We start from the raw sequence: 18,674 nt of genomic DNA, 5'->3' as shown, positions 1-18,674 counted from the left end.
CATGCGAGTGCGGAGAAGAGCAAACCACTGACCACCTGCTGCAATGCAACCTGTGCCCTGCCACATGCACGATGGAGGACATTTAATTTAATCAACTACCACGTCAGGAGAAAAACTGCCTCCAGAACATGGCCATATAGCCCGGAAAAACCTACAACAACCCAGTGATTCCGGCCATGAAAGCCTTCGACAATACAACTACCAAGTTTGCAAAATCTGTGGTTTTTTTATCTGTTTGTTTGTTTTGTTTTGTTAGAAATGTAATACAATGGTCTGGTTGCTGATGACACGATAAATATACCAAAGTACAAGTCTAGGATTGCATGGCATGGAGCCCTGGTAGTTCAAGTGTTGCCTCACTGCATTCATTGTACAGTGTAGGTAAAGGTAAAGCTTTTCCCTTGACATTCGTGTCCGACTCAGGGGTGGTGCTCATCGCCATTTCTAAGCGGAAGAGCCGGCGTTGTCCGTAGCCACCTCCAAAGCCATATGGCCGGCATGGCTGCATGGAGCGCCGTTACAGTGTAGTTGATGCCAGAAGGTGACATGCGCATGAAGACGGAGAGCGCGGGCTCATTCTGAAGGCTTAAGGGAGAAAGGGGCCTCCCTCCCTCCCTCCCTCCTCGATGCCTACCTGTTGGAGGGCGCCACAATTGGCGCAGGTGGTGACCGCCTCCCTCGCGAGGGAGGCCGCGGGTGGGGTCTCCCCAGGCATCATGACTCGCTCCCATCAATTGAGAGGAACGCTGGAGCCGTCACGCGAAAACAATACGGCTCCTCGGGAAGCGCAAACGCTCCTTCAGACAGGCACTGCTGGGGAAGGACCCCGCCATGGCGACGCGCTGCCCAGGGAAGACGCTTCTGTAGGTGTCTAACTCAGTGCCGGCTCCAAAACGCCTTCAAGCCATGACGACGCGCGGCCCAGGAAAGCCCCTCCGAGCCGCTTTCATAGGTGTCTATCTCGGTGCCGGGTCCAAAACGCCTTCAAGCAAAAAATGGAGATCTCGACTCTTTCGCCTCTCCTTTTTTGTCAGCAACGAGACGCTTTTCCCTATCAATAAGTGCTCCCTATGACCGCTTTTCCTCCTTCTCCGGCCATTTTGGAAAGCAGCCCATTGGTACGGCCTTGCAATGCTTGAAAGGGGAACTACGCATCCCAGCATGCATTGCGCTCTTTGCTTTCGTTTTCTCACTGTGGGCGTCCCTCATTCTTTGCGCATGCGCAGCCTCAGTAGATTCCTTCGTCCAGTCTGTTGAGGGACGAAGAGTTTGGCCGCCCGAATGGAAGCTTTGCTTATCTAGTGATTACACTATGTAAAATGTGATTTTTTTTCTTTTTCCTGGTTTGAAAATGTTATCTTCTGTTTAATTGTGCGGGACTGACTTTGAAAGGAGTTGTTCTACTCCAGAAACTTTGTTTTTGTGGCTGCCACCAAATATGTTGACTTGGTTGTTTGTCCCACACAAACAAAGTTTTGGCCATTGAATAAACTTTGTCCAGGTTTTTATGATAGAACTAATTAGGAAATGACATTGATAACCCAGGATCAAAAGTGTTAGAGGGTGTTATTTTGGAAGAAGTTGCCAAGAGGTTTGTAGAATTGCACTTACCTGCCCAGGTGGGCCTTTTGAAGATTTATTGTTATTTTATATTATAATTATGTTATTATTTTAATATTTGTTATTATTATTATTATTATTATTATTATTTCTGGGCCAGTTGTTGTTGTTCATTCGTTCAGTCGTCTCCGACTCTTCGTGACCTCATGGACCAGCCCACGCCAGAGCTCCCTGTCGGCCGTCACCACCCCCAGCTCCTTCAAGGTCAGTCCAGTCACTTCAAGGATGCCATCCATCCATCTTGCCCTTGGTCGGCCCCTCTTCCTTTTGCCTTCCACTTTCCCCAGCATAATTGTCTTCTCTAGGCTTTCCTGTCTCCTCATGATGTGGCCAAAGTACTTCAACTTTGTCTCTAGTATCTTTCCCTCCAGTGAGCAGTCGGGCTTTATTTCCTGGAGGATGGACTGGTTGGATCTTCTCGCAGTCCAAGGCACTCTCAGCACTTTCCTCCAACACCACAGCTCAAAAGCATCGATCTTCCTTCGCTCAGCCTTCCCGAAGGTCCAGCTCTCACATCCGTAGGTGACTACAGGGAATACCATGGCTTTGACTAGGCGGATCTTTGTTGCCAGTCTGATGTCTCTACTCTTTACTATTTTATCGAGACTGGACATTGCTCTCCTCCCAAGAAGTAAGCGTCTCCTCATTTCCTGGCTGCAGTCTGCATCTGCAGTCATCTTTGCACCTAGAAATACAAAGTCTGTCACGGCCTCCACGGTTTCTCCCTCTATTTTCCAGTTGTCAATCATTCTTGTTGCCATAATCTTGGTTTTTTTGACGTTTAGCTGCAACCCGGCTTTTGTGCTTTCTTCTTTCACCTTGATTAGAAGGCTCCTCAGCTCCTCCTCGCTTTCAGCCATCAGAGTGGTGTCATCTGCATATCTGAGGTTGTTAATGTTTCTGGGCCAGAGTTATCTGGAATCCCACTTAACCTGCCAAGGTGGGCCTTTTAAAGATTTATTGTTATATGATTGTCAAAGGCTTTCATGGCTGGAATCACTAGGTTCTTGTAGGTTTTTTCGGGCTATAGGGCCATGTTCTAGAGGCATTTCTCCTGACGTTTCGCCTGCATCTATGGCAAGCATCCTCAGAGGTAGTGAGGTGGGATGCGTAGTTTCCCTTTCAAGCTACCTCTGAGGATGCTTGCCATAGATGCAGGCGAAACGTCAGGAGAAATGCCTCTAGAACATGGCCCTATAGCCCGAAAAAACCTACAAGAACCTAGATTATATGATTATTTTATATTATTACTAGCTGTACCCGCCACGCATTGCTGTGGCCAACCTTCTCTCCGTCTTTTTCTTCTTTCTTTCTCTCCTTCCTTCCTTTTCCCCCCTTTCCTCTCCTTCCTACTTTTCCTCTTCCCTTCCTTTCCCCCCTTTTGTTTCCCTTCCTCTCTTCTCCTTTCTTCCTTCTCTACCTATTCTTGGACAGCAACTCCCAGCACTCTTCCTGATCGATCTACCTACCTATCTATCTCTATCTATCTGGAGGATTGCTGCGAGTTTCAGTCCAGGAATAGGAAATTGGAAGTATGCATGGATTGGGATGCTCTCAAAGAAATCCAAGGAAAGCTTGCATCTTGGAAGCATTACATTTGGATCATCCTCCTCTCCTAAAGGGCCTGGTCTAGGGGATGATGGGAGCTGTGGTCCGGAAGAGATGTAGACATGCTATTGTGTGTTTTGTTTGCCGGGGGGATCGTTTTTGTGCATGCACTGTAGCTTTTTTTGCTTTTTAAGTCCCTTCCGCTGTGTTTTTCAGTGTTTTTATGAGTAATGGTCACTCATTGGCCTGATAGGTGTATTGTGTCCAAATTTGGTGTCAATTCGTCCAGTGGTTTTTGAGTTATGTTAATCCTACAAAGTAACATTATATTTTTATTTATATAGATTATTATTATTATTAGGAGCCCCCGGTGCTGCAGTGGGTTAAACCTCTGTGCCGGCAGGACTGAAGACCAATAGGTCACAGGTTCAAATCCGGGGAGAGCGTGGATGAGCTCCGTCTGTCTGCTCCAGCTCTTCATGCAGGGACATGAGAGAAGCCTCCCACAAGTATGATAAAACATCTGGGCGTTCCCTGGGCAACGTCCTTGCAGACAACCAATTCTCTCACACCAGAAGTGACTTGCAGTTTCTCAAGTCACTCCTGATATGTCCAAAAATTATTATTGCTGGCCCAAAGTTACCTAGAATTCCACCTACCTGCCCAGGTAGGCCTTTTAAAGATTTATTGCTATTTTATATGATTATTTTATATTATATATTCTGTTTTTATTATTGCTGGCCCGGAATTACCTGGAATCCCACCTCTCTGCCCAGGTAGGCCTTTTAAAGATTCATTATTTTATATGATTATTTTCGGGGCCCTGGTGACACAGCAGGTTAAACCGCTGAGTTGCTGAACTTGCTGATCAAAAGGTCAGTGGTTCAGATCTGTGGAGCGGGGTGAGTTTCCGGTGTTAGCCCCAGGATCTGCCAACCTAGCAGCTCGAAAACATTCAAATGTGAGTAGATCAATAGGTACTGCTTCTGTGGGAAGGTAACAGTGCTTCATGCAGTCATGCTGACCACGTGAACTTGGAAGCGTCTATGGACAACACTGGCTCTTCAGTTTAGAAATGGGAGATGAGCGCCACTCCCCAGAGTCGGATACTAGACTTAATGTCAAGGAAAACCTTTACCTTTTATTATTATTTTATATTATATATTCTATTATTATCATTATTATTACCACCTGAAATCAAACTTACTTGCCTAGGTGGGCCCTTTAAAGGTATATTGTTATTATATATTATTATTTTAATATATTTATTCTTATTTGTTCTTAGTCTCATGGAGGCTTATCTTTATCCTTGAGGGCTCCGAATCGTGAGTGAAGCCTTGAAATAATCAACAAATCTCTTTAAATCTAGATTATTTTTCCAGTCTTTTGAGAGTCCTCCTTCCCTCACCTTTCCTCTATATAAGGAGGGACAAAGTCCAGCTGCATTTTTGAATATTATTAGCTGTCTTTCGACTAAATGCTGCTGCGAAGAGGCCCTTCTTTTCTCCGATGGAAAGCCAGAAAAGGGGAAATGGGGCTTTTCAGCTTCAAAAAGGTCCCGTTTTCTCTGCAAAGAGGCTTGGATTCTTTTGGAGCAGCAGCTATGGAGCAGCCCCACATTAGCAACCCTTTTCGGGAAGACCCTCTCCTCAAGAGCTACCTGGGATCCCACTTACCTGCCCAGGTGGGACTTTGAAAGATTTATGGTGGTTTTATATATATGATTATTACATATTATGCTTTATCCAGAGTTATATGAAATCTGAAATACCTGCCCAGTGGGTTTTATTGTTTTATTGTTATTCTATATTATTATTATTATGGTTTTCATATATTATTATGAGTAGTAGTAATATTAAGATTGCTTGATAGTTACCTGGACTCCCACACACTTGCCCAGATTGTATTCTTATTTTGTATTTTTATTTTATTTCATGCATATTATATATAAAGGTATTCTTTTTGTGAAAAAGGGCAAAACATGTCATAGTAATATTATTGTTAAATGTGTGTGTGTGTGTGTGTGTGTATAATATGCATGTGCATATACAGTGTAATGTATGCATTACAGAATTGTAATAAATATTATATAATAAATTATAACAAATATGAAATAAGTAATAAATATTATGTAATTGTATAATATAATATTGTGATTCAATGTTATAATATATAATGTAATGTAATAGTATAATATATTAGATAAATAATAGCTATTCAATAATTGTATAATATATTATATAATATAGTAATCTAAACACATAACAAGAGTGAAAATGGAGATGTCCACTTACACAGAAAACCTCCCACCTCCTCAAACAGCTTTAACCCACACACTTTTTCAAATAACCTGAGCAACATCGGGTACCCAAGCTAGTATATAGTATAGTGTGTGTATACATAGTATGCATGGGCATATATATAGCATATTATTTGCATTATATAATTAAAATAGATATTCTATAATTGTATAATTTATCATATAGTATGTATGTAGTATGTATATAGCATATTATTTGCATTATATAATTAAAATATATTGTATAATGTAATTATATATAATATAATATTATAACAACAATACATTGTAATAGAATATAATATAGTACAATTATATAACACTAATAATCCATCTTGTTCCCTTCCTGGCAGGTCTTTGGGGAGGTTAGCCTGGACCTTGATCGGTTTGGGGCTCGGATCACGAAGGAGATTGACTTCCTGGGCCGAGAGTGCGAATTACAGCCTCCCAGGCTTCTTCACTATGACCCTTGGGGTCAGAGGAAGGACCACCTCCTGACCTGCACAGCCTGGAAGCGGATGAAGGAAGTGGCGGCCGAGGAAGGCCTGGTTGCCGAGGCCTATGAGAGGAGATATGCCCAGTGGAGGTGGGGGAATCCATATCCATTCCAATATTATTAATATAATATAATATAATAATAAAAATTTCAAATATTTTAATTCCAAAATTTGAAATTTCAAATATTTTAAATGTTAATTTTTCCAACTTTTAAAATTCTAAATGTTTTAAATGTCAACTACTTTAAATTTCAAATATTTCAAATTTTCCCAAAATTTTAAATTCTAAATATTTTGAATGCCATATAGTTTAAATTTCAAATGTTTTAAATAAATTCTAAATTTCAAATATTTTTTAAAATCATCTTCAAACATTTCAAATTTCAAAGATTTAAAACATTACATTTCAAATATTTTTTTAAAAAATTCTATTTCAAATATTTGAAATTTCAGGTTTTTGCCAAAATTTTAAATTCTTAATATTTTATATTTTTAAGATTTTAAATTTCACATCATTTTTCATTAATTCTTTCTGGCAGCCGCCTTGCCCAAATGGCCAAGCTCTTCCTGTTTGCGGCGTCTTCGGGCCTCTTCAGCTGTCCTTTGGCCATGACTGACGGGGCCGCCAAGGTCATCGAGGTCAGAGGATTAATATTATTTATTCATCTATTATTATTATTATTATTATTATTATTATTATATAATACATTAAATTTTGGGAAATATTTCCCTCAATGAATTATATATAATTCATTTTTAAAAAATCTAGTCCTTAGGTATACCCCAGCCCTTGGAGGATGCCTTCTGCCGCTTGACCTCTCGTGATCCTAGAATGTTCTGGACCTCTGGACAATGGATGACTGAGAGAAAAGGGGGCTCCGATGTGGGTAAGAATATATATATTAATGATTATCTCATCCTTTCTATTTCTATGTCTCCATTTTTGTGACCATATCTGAGCACTGCATCTATATATATGTATGTATATATATTAGCCGATCCTTTCTATATACTTCCTCCTTTTGTCCACATCTGAGCATGGCATCCATTCATCTATTAGCTCATCCTTCCTATCTCTGTGCTTCTCCCTTTTGGCCATATCCAAGCATTGCATCCATATATTTATATCTTTTAGCTGATTCTTCCTATCTGTCCTTCATTCATATCTCTCTATTCTTTCTCTCTTTCCTTTTTGCAGCCGGGGGCACGGAAACCATTGCCAGAGAGCAGTCTGATGGGACTTATAGTCTTCATGGCTTCAAATGGTTCACTTCGGCCCCCGATTCAGACATGGCCTTGACCCTGGCCAGGGTCATGAATCCAGATGGAGATATTAAAGAGGTCAGAGGATCTTATTATCAGTATTATGATTACAAATAAATATTATTAATAATATAAATGTAGTAATTATGGTATAAATATAATATATACAAAAATGATAATATATAACAGAAAAGATAAGTAATACAAATGATAGAATCATAGAAATATAATATTGATGATAGAATAATGATATAAATATCATTAACATAAATATAATAATATAAATATAATAAATAAAGATTTAATATTACAAATATAATATTGATTGACATATCATAAATGCAGTAATTATGATATAATATACGTATACTAAAGATATAATAATCCTATTAGTATAAGAAGAAGAAGGAGAAGAATGATGTCCTCCTTTCTTAGGGCCTTTCCTTGTTCTATCTCCAATTACTGAATGGCGAAGGGAGGTGGAATGGGTTTGAGATCCGAAGATTGAAGGATAAACTTGGGACAAGGCAGTTGCCGACGGCTGAAATAATATTGGATGGTGCTAAGGCCTTGCGGGTGAGTGGCTCGGGGCTAATAATAACATTAATATGAATGTTATTTTTGTTATAATATTTATCATTATTATATTTATTGTTTATCATATATTTATTATTATATTTAATAATAATAATAATAATAATAATAATAATAATAATAATAATAATAATAGTAAATAAGATGCATCTCCAATATGTTCTGGTTCTTAGATCTCCCCTGAAGGTCGCGGCATCCCCTCCATCGCTGCCATGTTGACCATGACCCGGATCCACAATGCCGTCAGTTCCGTGGCTGCCATGAGGAGGTCAGCACCATCTGCACACCCATTTAAGCATGATCTTACATGGAATCAGAAATATAATACTAAATATATTATTATATTTATCATGACTATACATTTATCATTTCATGTATTTTCATATTTTGTTATATTTAGAATTATTATATTTATAATATAATTAACCCACTGTGCCCCCTGGTGGTGCAGCAGGTTAAACCACTGAGCTGCTGAACTTGCTGACCAAAATGTTGGCAGTTCAAATCCGGGATCACGGTGAGCTCCCGCTGTTAGGCCCAGCTTCAAAAACATGCAAACGTGAGTAGATCAATAGGTACCACTTCTGCAGGAAGGTAACAGTGGTAACAGTGTTCCATGCAGTCATGCTAGTCACATGATCTTGGAGGTGTTTATGGACAACGCTGGCTCCTCAGCTTCAAAATGGAAATGAGCACCACCCCCCAGAGTTAGATACGACTAGACTTAATATCGGGTAAACCTTTATAATTTATATTTATAATATTTATTATAACATGTATTATTATATTTATAATCATCGTTATTGTATTTTTGTATTCATTTTTATATTGTAACAATGTTATTATAATATATATATTATATATTAATTATTATATTGCATTTATTATAATATATTATTATATTATTTCTTATGTACAACAGCACACAAGCACATTAGGTCCAAGTGTCTGCGTTTTGTCTCTGAATATTGGACTCTTCCCAAGGGCCTAGGATTATAGTATTATTATTATTATTATTATTATTATTATTATTTTACCACAGAGTGACCCACTTGGCTAGGGACTATGCCACCAAACGGGAGGCCTTTGGGAAAACCCTGAATGATCATCCGCTTCATGTGCGGACCTTGGCCTGGATGGAGGTCAGTTGTGGAGGGGGAGAGACAGAGGGCATCTACTCCCATTCCAACACAGAGTTGGAAAGCCCCCCCCCCCCAAAGGTAATTTAGTCCATCCTCCTCTTCCTCCAGGTCCAGTCACGGGGGGCCTTCCTGCTGCTGATGGAAACGGCTCGCCTCTTGGGGCTGGAGGAGGCCAAGATGGCTGATATGACAGAGCGGCACCTGTTCCGCCTCCTGACTCCCGTCCTCAAGCTCTACACTGCCAAACAGGTCAAGGATCATCATAATCTTAGAGTCATAAAGACATCAACAGGGGCATTCCAATAACAACAACAACAACTTGGGAAGTGTTTGATGTGTGATCAGATACAAAAGACATCATAGTGATCTTATTTGCTGTGTACTAATTTTGTTGTGTATCAAATAATAATAATAATAATAATAATAATAACAACAACAACAACAGTATAATATAGAGTCATGATACCAAAATGGCCATTATAATAATAACAACTACAGTATAGAGTCATGAAGATGCCACAATTGTCATTCCAGTAATAATAATAATAATAATAATAATAATAATAATAATAATAATAATAAAGTGCAAAAGACAAAGTGTGAATACCGTAAAAACCACAATCCATAGCAGAAGAGAAAATTGGCGAAAGAAGGCTCTCCATGGACAGTTCCTGGGAAAAATTGAGAGCCAAATAGTCAAAGAAAAAACATGGATGTGGCTCACAAATGGAACTTTTTTAAAGGAGATGGAGGGCCTGATTCTGGCAGCCCAAGAACAAGCCATTAGAACAAATGCCCTCAAAGCCAGATTTGAAAAGTCGGCAACATATTGCAATGTAGACTCTGCTATGAAGCAGATGAAACAATAGATCACATCCTCAGCTACTGCAAGAAAATCGCACAGACAGACTACAAGCAGAGCCATAACACCGTTGCTCAGATGATTGATTGTAACTTGTGCCACATAAACCATCTGCCTGCGATCAAAAAACTGGTGGGATCACAAACCTGAAAAAATTACAGAAAATGAAAACATCAAACTGCTCTGGGACTTCCGAATTCAGACTGACAGAGTTTTGGAGCACAATACTCCTGACCTCACGATTGTGTTAAAATCAAAGTGACAGCAGGATTGAAGAAAAACAACTGGAATTGCTGACACAATATGAGAATTTAAAGATCGAACTGCAAATACATTGACACAAGCCAGTGAAGGTGGTCTCAGTGGTGATGGGCGCACTGGGTGCAGTGCCTCAAGACCTTGGCCTGCACTTAAACACAATCGCTGCTGACAAGATTACCATCTGTCAGCTGCAGAAGACCATCTTACTGGGATCTGCACGCATTGTTTGCCGATACACCACATAGTCCTAGACACTTGGGAAGTGTCCGACGTGTGATCCAATACAACAGCCAGCAGAGTGATCTTGTTGGCTGTGTATGAATCTTTTTGTGTTTCAAATAATAATAAAGACTATATTATTATTATTATTATTATTATTGAGTCATGAAGATGTCACAATGTTCATTCTAATAATAATAATAATAGAATCTTAGAGTAGAAAGAACCCACAAGGACATTTCAATAATAACAAGATGAATTATACGCACACATGCATATAATACACACACATCTAATAATATATAATATATTAATATAGAAGATTATATATATATATATATATATATATATATATATATTAATATAACAGTATAATATAATATATAATAATATAACATAACATTCTATAATACAACACATAATATATTATATAACATGCACAATATTTATTAATATAAGATAGAATCATAGGGTTGGAAGATACCCCCAAAGGCTATCTAATCTAGCCACCTTCTGCCTTCATGCAGTAAAAGCACAGTCTAATCCATCCCAACCCATGGCCACCTAGCCACTGTTTAAAGGCTTTGAAGGAAGGAGCTTCCACCATTTTCAGAGGCAGAGAGTTCCACTGTTGAATAGCTCATAAACATAATATAATAATAAATAATAATAAATTTTATTTATACCCTGCCACCATCTCCCCAAAGGGGACTCGGAGCGGCTTACATGAGGCCAAGCCGAGGGATGCATTACAACAACATAAAGTATAAACATCAAAATAACATCACAATATAATAAACCAATCAAGTAAAATAAACAGTACAAAATAACATAATGGAAAATCAAACAGTGGACAGGCCAAATGTATGACATAAAATGATAAAACTTTGGATGAGATAGCAATGAAAAAGGTATACTTGTGGGGGAGAAGCTCGTAGAGGACTAAACAACGGAATTAGACTTTCAATAAGGTGGGGGAAAGTGCAGTATGAGGAAAACAGTGTAGGTGAAACAACAGGACTGGACTATATGGTCACTCTCCAAATATAACATAATACGATTTCATATTTGCCTCCCATTGTGTCTTGTAGGCAGTTGCGGTGGCCTCTGAAGGCCTAGAGTGTTTTGGAGGCCAGGGCTTCATGGAGGACACAGGGTTGGCAGCGATCCTCCGAGATGCCCAGGTGAGGAGAATAATGCTAATAATACTCATAATAATAATACTGCACTTTCCTTAAGCCCTTTTCCTTATTTTATTTTCTTCATCCTGCAACAGGTGCTGCCCATTTGGGAAGGGACCACTAACATCCTCTCCCTTGATGTTCTGCGCTCCATCCACAAAAGCCACGGAAATGCCATGCAGGCCTTCCTCTCCAGTGCACAGGTGAGATAATAATAATGATGATGATGATGTTGTACATAGACTGGGACACTGTGGGTCTTCTTTAAGATAGGGAAGGGGGTTATATTATGATTATCATTTTTTTCTATTATATAAGGAAGTGGGATATAATAATAATAATAATGATAATAATAATAATAATAATAATATAAATATTATAACAAATTATAAATATAATGTGGAGTGGGGTATAAATATCAAAATAATGATGATAATAATAATATAGACTGGGACAGTGTGTCTCAAGAGGAAAGTAGATAATAATAATACAGTGTTCCCTCACTAATTCGTGGTTCACTTTACACGAACTCGCTGTTTCACAGGAAGCTGGTGTGCTATTTTTGAGAAGGAAAGGACTGACCTTGAGGGAGAGTTGTTTAGTCTATGTGGAGCATTTCTTTAAACAAAGGAAAAACCTATGAGATGGAAGGAGAAGTGACAGAAGGATTCAGGCTCCGAAAGACAAAGACAGAAAAGCAAGAGAGGAGACTGGAGGATAAGAGATACCAATGAGTTGGTTGGAGGACAGGAAGGAGAGAGATAGAGAAGACCTGATTCAGAGAAAGGGATGAAAAAGCAGAAGGCGAGAAGAAAGAGAGACGGAAGAAGTGAGAAAGAGAAGATTGAAAAAAGAAGGAAGTGACGGGACACGGACAACGAACTGATCGAAAGCAACAAGGATTAAGAGGAACAACATGGAAGCAAGATCCGACGGAATGGATGGAATAAAGGATGGCGTGGGAGAGAGAGTGAGAAGAGTGAGTGAGAAGACTGAAGACACAAGGGGGAATACACAACCCTATAACTACTAAAATAATGTATAAATAAAATGTATACATATTAATATTAAAATAAATATAGCATCCCTATTTTGCAGATTTTCACTTCTCGTGGGGGTCATGAAACGGAATCCCTGCAATAAGTGAGGGAACCCTGTAATAATAATAGAGGGAAGACATTACATCTTAAGCATATAGAGCTGCTTTGGATCTCCATTAAGAGAGGGAAAGGGGTTGTTTATTATTATTATTATTATTATTATTATTATTATTATTATTGTTACCCCTCATATTTTGTGTATCTCCATGCTTTCAAGGCCCCCTGATAGGGACCCCATTAATTTGGGAGGGCTTTGTCTAATTCTTCCAAAAATAACACCTTCCACTGAAGGAGGAGGAGACGATGATGATGATGGCAGAAGCAGAAGAAGAAAAAGAAGAATGAATAGCTCAATTATAGAATGGTTCCTTTGAGGTATATGTAGACCCTATTATTATGGGTGCTTTTTGGTTATTATTGTAATTGGATTGTATTATTATTTTCATTATCATATTTTATTATATAATTTTATTATTTCATTATATCCTTATTATTTGCACTTATTGTTTCATCTATTATATTATTATAATATCATTATTATATTTTATTATAGTATATTATTTCAATATATTATTATATTATTACTAGCCATCCCCTGCCACACATTGCTGTGGCCCAGTCTATGTATATGTGCTTTGTGTGTGTATGTGTGTGTATATATTTTTGTATATGTGTGTTTATTATATATATGTGGTTTTGCGTATGCGTTTAATGTATTTCTTGGTTTTTTAAAGTCTCTTCTGCTGTGTTTTTTTGTGTTTTTATGAGTGATAGTCACTCATTGGCCTGATAGGTGTATTGTATCCAAATTTGGTGTCAATTCAGTGGTTTTTGAGTTATGTTAATCCCACAAACGAACATTACATTTTATGTATATAGATATCATTGTATTATTCTATCATTATTTCTTGGTCCATTTGACCTCCAATATGGCTTCCTCCTTCTCCTTTCCAGGCCAAGATGGCATCCGCTCGGGATTCCCCAGATCTAAAACCTTCTGTCCAAATGGTCCAGAAATCACTCCAGAAACTCCAGAAATTTTCTGAAGAATTGGGGCTCAAAGAGGCCTCCGGGGCCCAGATGGCGGCCAGAGACTTTGCCTATTCTCTCGCCTTGATCTACGGAGGTAAAGAGGGAGAATGGAGGATTATTCATATTATTTAAGATTATTACATTGGAATAGTTAATTCTAGCTTATTAATATTATTATATATTATTACATTGGAATATTTAGTTCTAGTTTACAGTTTATTATTAGTATTATTTAATATTATTACATTGGAAGTCATATTTAAGATTATTATATTGGAATATTTCTATCTTCTCACATATATTTATTCATATTATTTAAAATTACTAAATTGGAATATTTTGTTCTCTCTTATAAGATATTTTTATTTTTATTCATATTATTTAATATTATTACTCGGGAATATTTAGTTCCAACTTAATGTTTATTAAAGAAGACATATTTATATATGCAGATTATTATTATTATTATTATTATTAGTAATAGAATCCAAGGAGTATATATGCAGTATATTTATTTATTTATCGTGTCATCCGCAACCAGAACACTGTACCACATTTCTAACAGAACAAAGCAAACAAACAGATAAAAAAAAACACACACACATTCTGCAAACTTGGTAGCTGATTAAATGTCCTTTGACCAGTATCTGGCCACTTGGAGTGCCTCTGGTGTTGATGCAGTATATTAATAATATAATAATGATGATGATGATGATGATGGCTGCAATCAAAGGATTGTATATATACTGAACAAATAATGGTAATAGTAATAATAATAGTAATAGAATTATTATTATGGTGATTGAATCCAAGAACTTTATATATGCATTATTATTATTATTATTATTATTATTATTCCCAGCCAATTCCCATCAAAACAAAAAAGAATATGCTATATTTATTGACAGAATCCTATACGTTTCTTATTTCTTTCTGATTCTTTCAAAAGGAGTCCTGCTTCTCGAACATGGGGCTAGGCCCGAGGCATCCTCCGCAGACATCGCCGCAGCGCAGAGGTATTTCCAAAAGAAAAATAAATAAATAAATCATCATCATAAAAGCTAGAGCATCAGATTAACTAGGCCCAAAGCCTCAATTTGTTAAAGGAATTAGGTCTAGGAGAGCTTTCATCCAAGACTTCAATCTAGCTTGAATGATTGATTTGTTCCTCTAGTCCCATGATGGCGAACCTATGACACGTGTGTCAGCACTGACACACGTAACCATTTTCGATGACATGCAGCCTCATTTGGCTGCATACACAGAAGAATGGGGCCACACCCCAAGAAGGACATTTCATCCTTGGCTCCTGCACCAGCATTTTTCTATAATGCTGAGATATATGGCATTATAGAAAAAGGCAGGTAAGTTAAATAATTAGTTTTTTGGTTTATTAAATACAGTTATATATTACAATATATTTTTGTTATATTGGTTTTTTCTCTCGAAGTGACACCCCACCTGAGTTATGCTCAGTTTTTTGGCGAGTTTTAACACACCAAGCTCTAAAGGTTGTCCATCACTGCTCTAGTCTCTCATAATATCAACTTTCCTAGGCCTCAAGCCTCACTCGAGTGAAGGCATCAAGCCTAGGAAAGCTGGAGAGAGAGAAAGAGACAGAAAAGGATGGAGGAATATTTCCGGAGGCCATTGTTGTGCAGCCATTTTGTTTCTGTGGGAAGAGCCAATTGCTGCCCGAGACAAAATGGCAACTGCTCTATTTCCTTCTCTCAGCTGAGGGCTGCCATTTTGTTTCCATGGGAAAAGCTAATTGTTAGCCGATACACAATGGTGGATGCTCTATTGACTTCCCCCAAATTGGGACAGCAGCCATTTTGTATGGGGGAAAGACAGAACTATGGGACAAAATGGTGGCTGTTCTATTTACTTTTCTCAGACTGAAGGTGATCATTTTGTTTTGGGAGAAAAACTCAATTGCTGTCTGAGATAAATGGCAGCTGCTCTGTCTGTTCCTTTCAGGCGGACATTTTGTTTTGGGGGAAAAGACAGACAGATGAGACCCAATGGCAGCTTTTCCCTTTTCTCAGGCTGAAAGGGTGAACATTTTGTTTAGGCACATTTTCTTCCCCATCTTTTCTTCTTTTTTTATTCAGGTGGTGCCTCCAAGACCTGTGCCCAGTGTCCCGAGAGGAAGAGGCTGGAGCCTACAAAATGGCTGCCGCCACCATGGACACCGCTTTGGTTTTTGAAGGACATCCCCTTCACAGAGGGACACAAAATGGAGACCTGAACTCATTTAAAAGAGAGGAATTATGCTGAAGATGAGATCAAACATTGAATTTAAATTTAAGGAATATGTGGATGACATGGTAGTCATTACAGAAGTTCCTATAAAGAGAATACCAAATTTGATGGGCATAATTAAGTATGAAAGTGTGATAAACATAAAATAAACAAAGAGAAATCAATGTTTTTAACTAAAAATAATATAGATAAATTGGAGAATGTTTCAGCATGTAAGGTCACAAGGAAAGTTAAATATTTAGGAATACGGATAACGAATTAAAAAAATTATTTTTATCAAGATAAATATAGGAAGGCATGGAAGGAGGTTAAAAAAGACCCAGATAGACGCCAAAGGATTCAATTTTTCTTGTTAGGAACAATAGCTGTGCTAAAAATGATGATTTTACCAAAAATGCTGTTTCTATTTTGAAATTTACAAATTATTAAGGGAGTGAAGGTTTTTTGAGAAATGGAGAAAGGAAATTGTTGAATTTATATAGAATGGGAAAAAGGCTAGAATTGTGTATAGAAATCTAATAGATGCAAAAAAAAAAAAAAAGGAGGATTAGCGATTCCAGATTTTAGATACTATTATGACACTGCAGGCTTTAGTTGGCTATTAAATTAGAAAATTGATCTTTCCTCAGTCTAGAGGGGCACAATCTGAGATATATTTGGCATGCCTACTTATGGAAAAGAGAAGGCTAATAAAGATTTTAGTAGGCATCTGATAAGAGCTAGTCTTCTAGCGATGTGGAAAAGATACAAACAAGGGATGGATCAGAAAATCCCTTTGGAATCAGTGTTAAAACCAACATACAATGAGGAACTGAGAACTTACAGGGAATATCTAATTGAAGAAAAAGGACCGTGGAAACTAAAAAGAAGAGAAGAGTTAGGAATAAATATTTGTTTTTGTTATCAATTACAGGATATATTTAAGAAAGACAATAACATTGGATTTACTAAAAAGAAATTGGAGTTGAAAAATATTTTGGGGAAAGAAGAGAAAGGATTGATTTCCGGGTTATGCAAATATATTCTAGAGTATAACCTAGAAGACAATAGAATAAAAATGGTAATGATCTCCTGGTCCAGAGACTTAGGGAAAAATATAGATCGTCTGGGGAGGCCCTGCTCTCAATCCCGCCGGCTTCACAAGCACGCCTGGCGAGGACAAGAGACAGGGTCTTCTCAGTGGTGGCCCCTCGGCTGTGGAATGCCCTTCCTACGGATATTAGATTAGCTCCCTCCCTACTGGCATTCCGGAGGAGAGTGAAGACCTGGCTGTTCGAACAGGCATTCAACTAGGCAGTGTAATTGATTATTGGAACACGAAATAATGGATATTGAGACTGGATTCTGATTTTATTGATGAGACGTGATGGATTTGTTAAATTGATGTATTGATGTTTGATGTTTAATCGCTATGCTTTTAAATGTCCAATGATTTTGTACTGTGTATATTGAAACTGTTGTTGTTAACCACTCTGAGTCGCCTAAGGGCTGAGCAGAGCGGTATACAAGCAAAGTAAGTAAGTAAATAATAATAATAATTTGGGTAACTGGGAATACTTATGGAAAAAAGAATTTAAATTTTCAATAGCTGGATCCATCAGAGAAAACATGTATAAAATGTTCAGTAGAAATTATATAACTCCTTACGTATCACCTGTCACATCAGCACTTTTAATTTCTGTACCCATTACTCTGGCCCGGCCCAGTTTTATTGTGTTTTGGTGTATTGTTTATTGCTTGTTGTTTTGTTGTTTAATATTACTTTAATTTTTTTTTAATTTGCTTTAGATTTTGTATTGTTATGTTGTGTATTGAGGCCTTGGCCTTTGTAAGCTGCATCGAGTCCTTCGGGAGATGCTAGCGGGGTACAAATAAAGTTAATAAATAAAATAAATTAGTGGCTATAATTGATAAATCTCAAAGGGGGGAATGTTGGTGATGCAAAACGCAGAAAGGCACATTCTTCCTTGTTTGGTGGATCTGTATGGTAGTAATAAAATTTTGGAAAAAGATGACTCAAGAAACCAATAAAATTATTACTAAGAAGATTAAGAAAAACCCAGAAATGTGCCTATTGGGTTTGTTTCAGGAGAGAATTGACAAAGGAGATGTAGAAATTTGCTATTATAGTTATATGGCAGCAAAAATCACTATAGCAAAATCTTGGAAGGGGGAAAAAACTACTTGTTAAGGATTGGAGAAGAGAGGTAGTAGAGTATATCCAAATGCCCAAGATCTCCAATGGCACAAGGGGAGGAAACAAAGAAGATTTCGCTAGAAAATGGAGACAAAAGTAGATTTTGAAATAGCTGAACAGAGGATTTATTAGTGGAATGATAAGGACAGATTTTTGTTACATATTAGTTCCATATGATGTGTTTGAAGTCATGGGTAGTGGTTCACAGCTGGGAATGTGGAGGTGGTGGGACAAGGAAAAATAATACTTGTATTTTGATTGGTGAATCTCAAAGATGGTATGTTGTTTTTCCCCCTCATATATCACAATAAAAATGTATACCAAAAAAAGGGGTCTTGAGTGACCACTCCTTATATTTGTATACAAATAAAAGAATTGATTGTATGGAATTCTAAAAACAATCTTATTTGGAAGTTTTCTGTGGACATATATCTACTCAAATCACGTTTTGTTTCCATGGGAACAACCAGTTGCTCCCTGAGAAAAAATGTTCGCCACTCTCTTCTCTTAGGCTGAGGGAGCGCCAATTTGTTTTGGGGAAAAAGCCAATGCTGTGTAGTATGAAAGACTGCATAGTATTCATTCCACAGAAGA

General features: G+C 37.7%; 2 protein-coding genes across 6 annotated transcripts in view; one reads left to right on the top strand and one right to left on the bottom strand.

Moving 5' to 3' along the window:
* The window catches only part of ICE1 (interactor of little elongation complex ELL subunit 1), a 54,693-nt gene extending 53,550 nt beyond the window's left edge, over positions 1 to 1,143 (bottom strand). The window contains exon 1 of the mRNA XM_067467561.1: positions 635 to 1,143. Within this exon, the coding sequence (XP_067323662.1) occupies positions 635 to 718 (84 nt within the window). The 5' untranslated portion in view covers positions 719 to 1,143. The remainder of the gene's footprint in view (positions 1 to 634) is intronic.
* Positions 1,144 to 1,223: 80 nt separating this feature from the next.
* On the top strand, positions 1,224 to 17,777 carry LOC132774464 (acyl-CoA dehydrogenase family member 11-like). 5 transcript variants are annotated; one of them, XM_060774605.2, is made up of 15 exons: positions 1,224 to 1,321; positions 4,538 to 4,852; positions 5,821 to 6,053; positions 6,504 to 6,603; positions 6,734 to 6,851; positions 7,163 to 7,305; positions 7,663 to 7,803; positions 7,995 to 8,089; positions 8,864 to 8,963; positions 9,072 to 9,212; positions 11,397 to 11,489; positions 11,582 to 11,689; positions 13,541 to 13,712; positions 14,568 to 14,634; positions 15,733 to 17,777. In XM_060774605.2, exons 2-15 carry the CDS (start codon positions 4,646 to 4,648, stop codon positions 15,896 to 15,898), a joined length of 1,884 nt encoding a protein of 627 aa, XP_060630588.2. In that variant the 5' UTR covers positions 1,224 to 1,321; positions 4,538 to 4,645; the 3' UTR covers positions 15,899 to 17,777. The 5 variants fall into 5 exon arrangements, with proteins under 5 accessions (XP_060630588.2, XP_067323664.1, XP_067323665.1 ...); XM_067467563.1 differs by having other exon boundaries at positions 1,224 to 1,591; XM_067467564.1 differs by having other exon boundaries at positions 1,225 to 1,314.
* The last annotated feature ends 897 nt before the right edge of the window (positions 17,778 to 18,674 follow it).

Source organism: Anolis sagrei, chromosome 4, assembly GCF_037176765.1.
Source record: "Anolis sagrei isolate rAnoSag1 chromosome 4, rAnoSag1.mat, whole genome shotgun sequence".
NCBI lineage: Eukaryota > Metazoa > Chordata > Lepidosauria > Squamata > Dactyloidae > Anolis > Anolis sagrei.
This window is presented reverse-complemented; position numbering and strand designations above follow the sequence as displayed.

Bases quoted from the DNA above. Each gene is read 5' to 3' on its own strand.
- LOC132774464 (XM_060774605.2), top strand. From the start codon at position 4,646: ATGCTGCTGCGAAGAGGCCCTTCTTTTCTCCGATGGAAAGCCAGAAAA. The intron at 7,306-7,662 runs GTCAGAGGATCT...CTCCTTTCTTAG, and splicing joins CAGATGGAGATATTAAAGAG to GGCCTTTCCTTGTTCTATCT. The intron at 14,635-15,732 runs GTATTTCCAAAA...TTTTTTATTCAG, and splicing joins GACATCGCCGCAGCGCAGAG to GTGGTGCCTCCAAGACCTGT.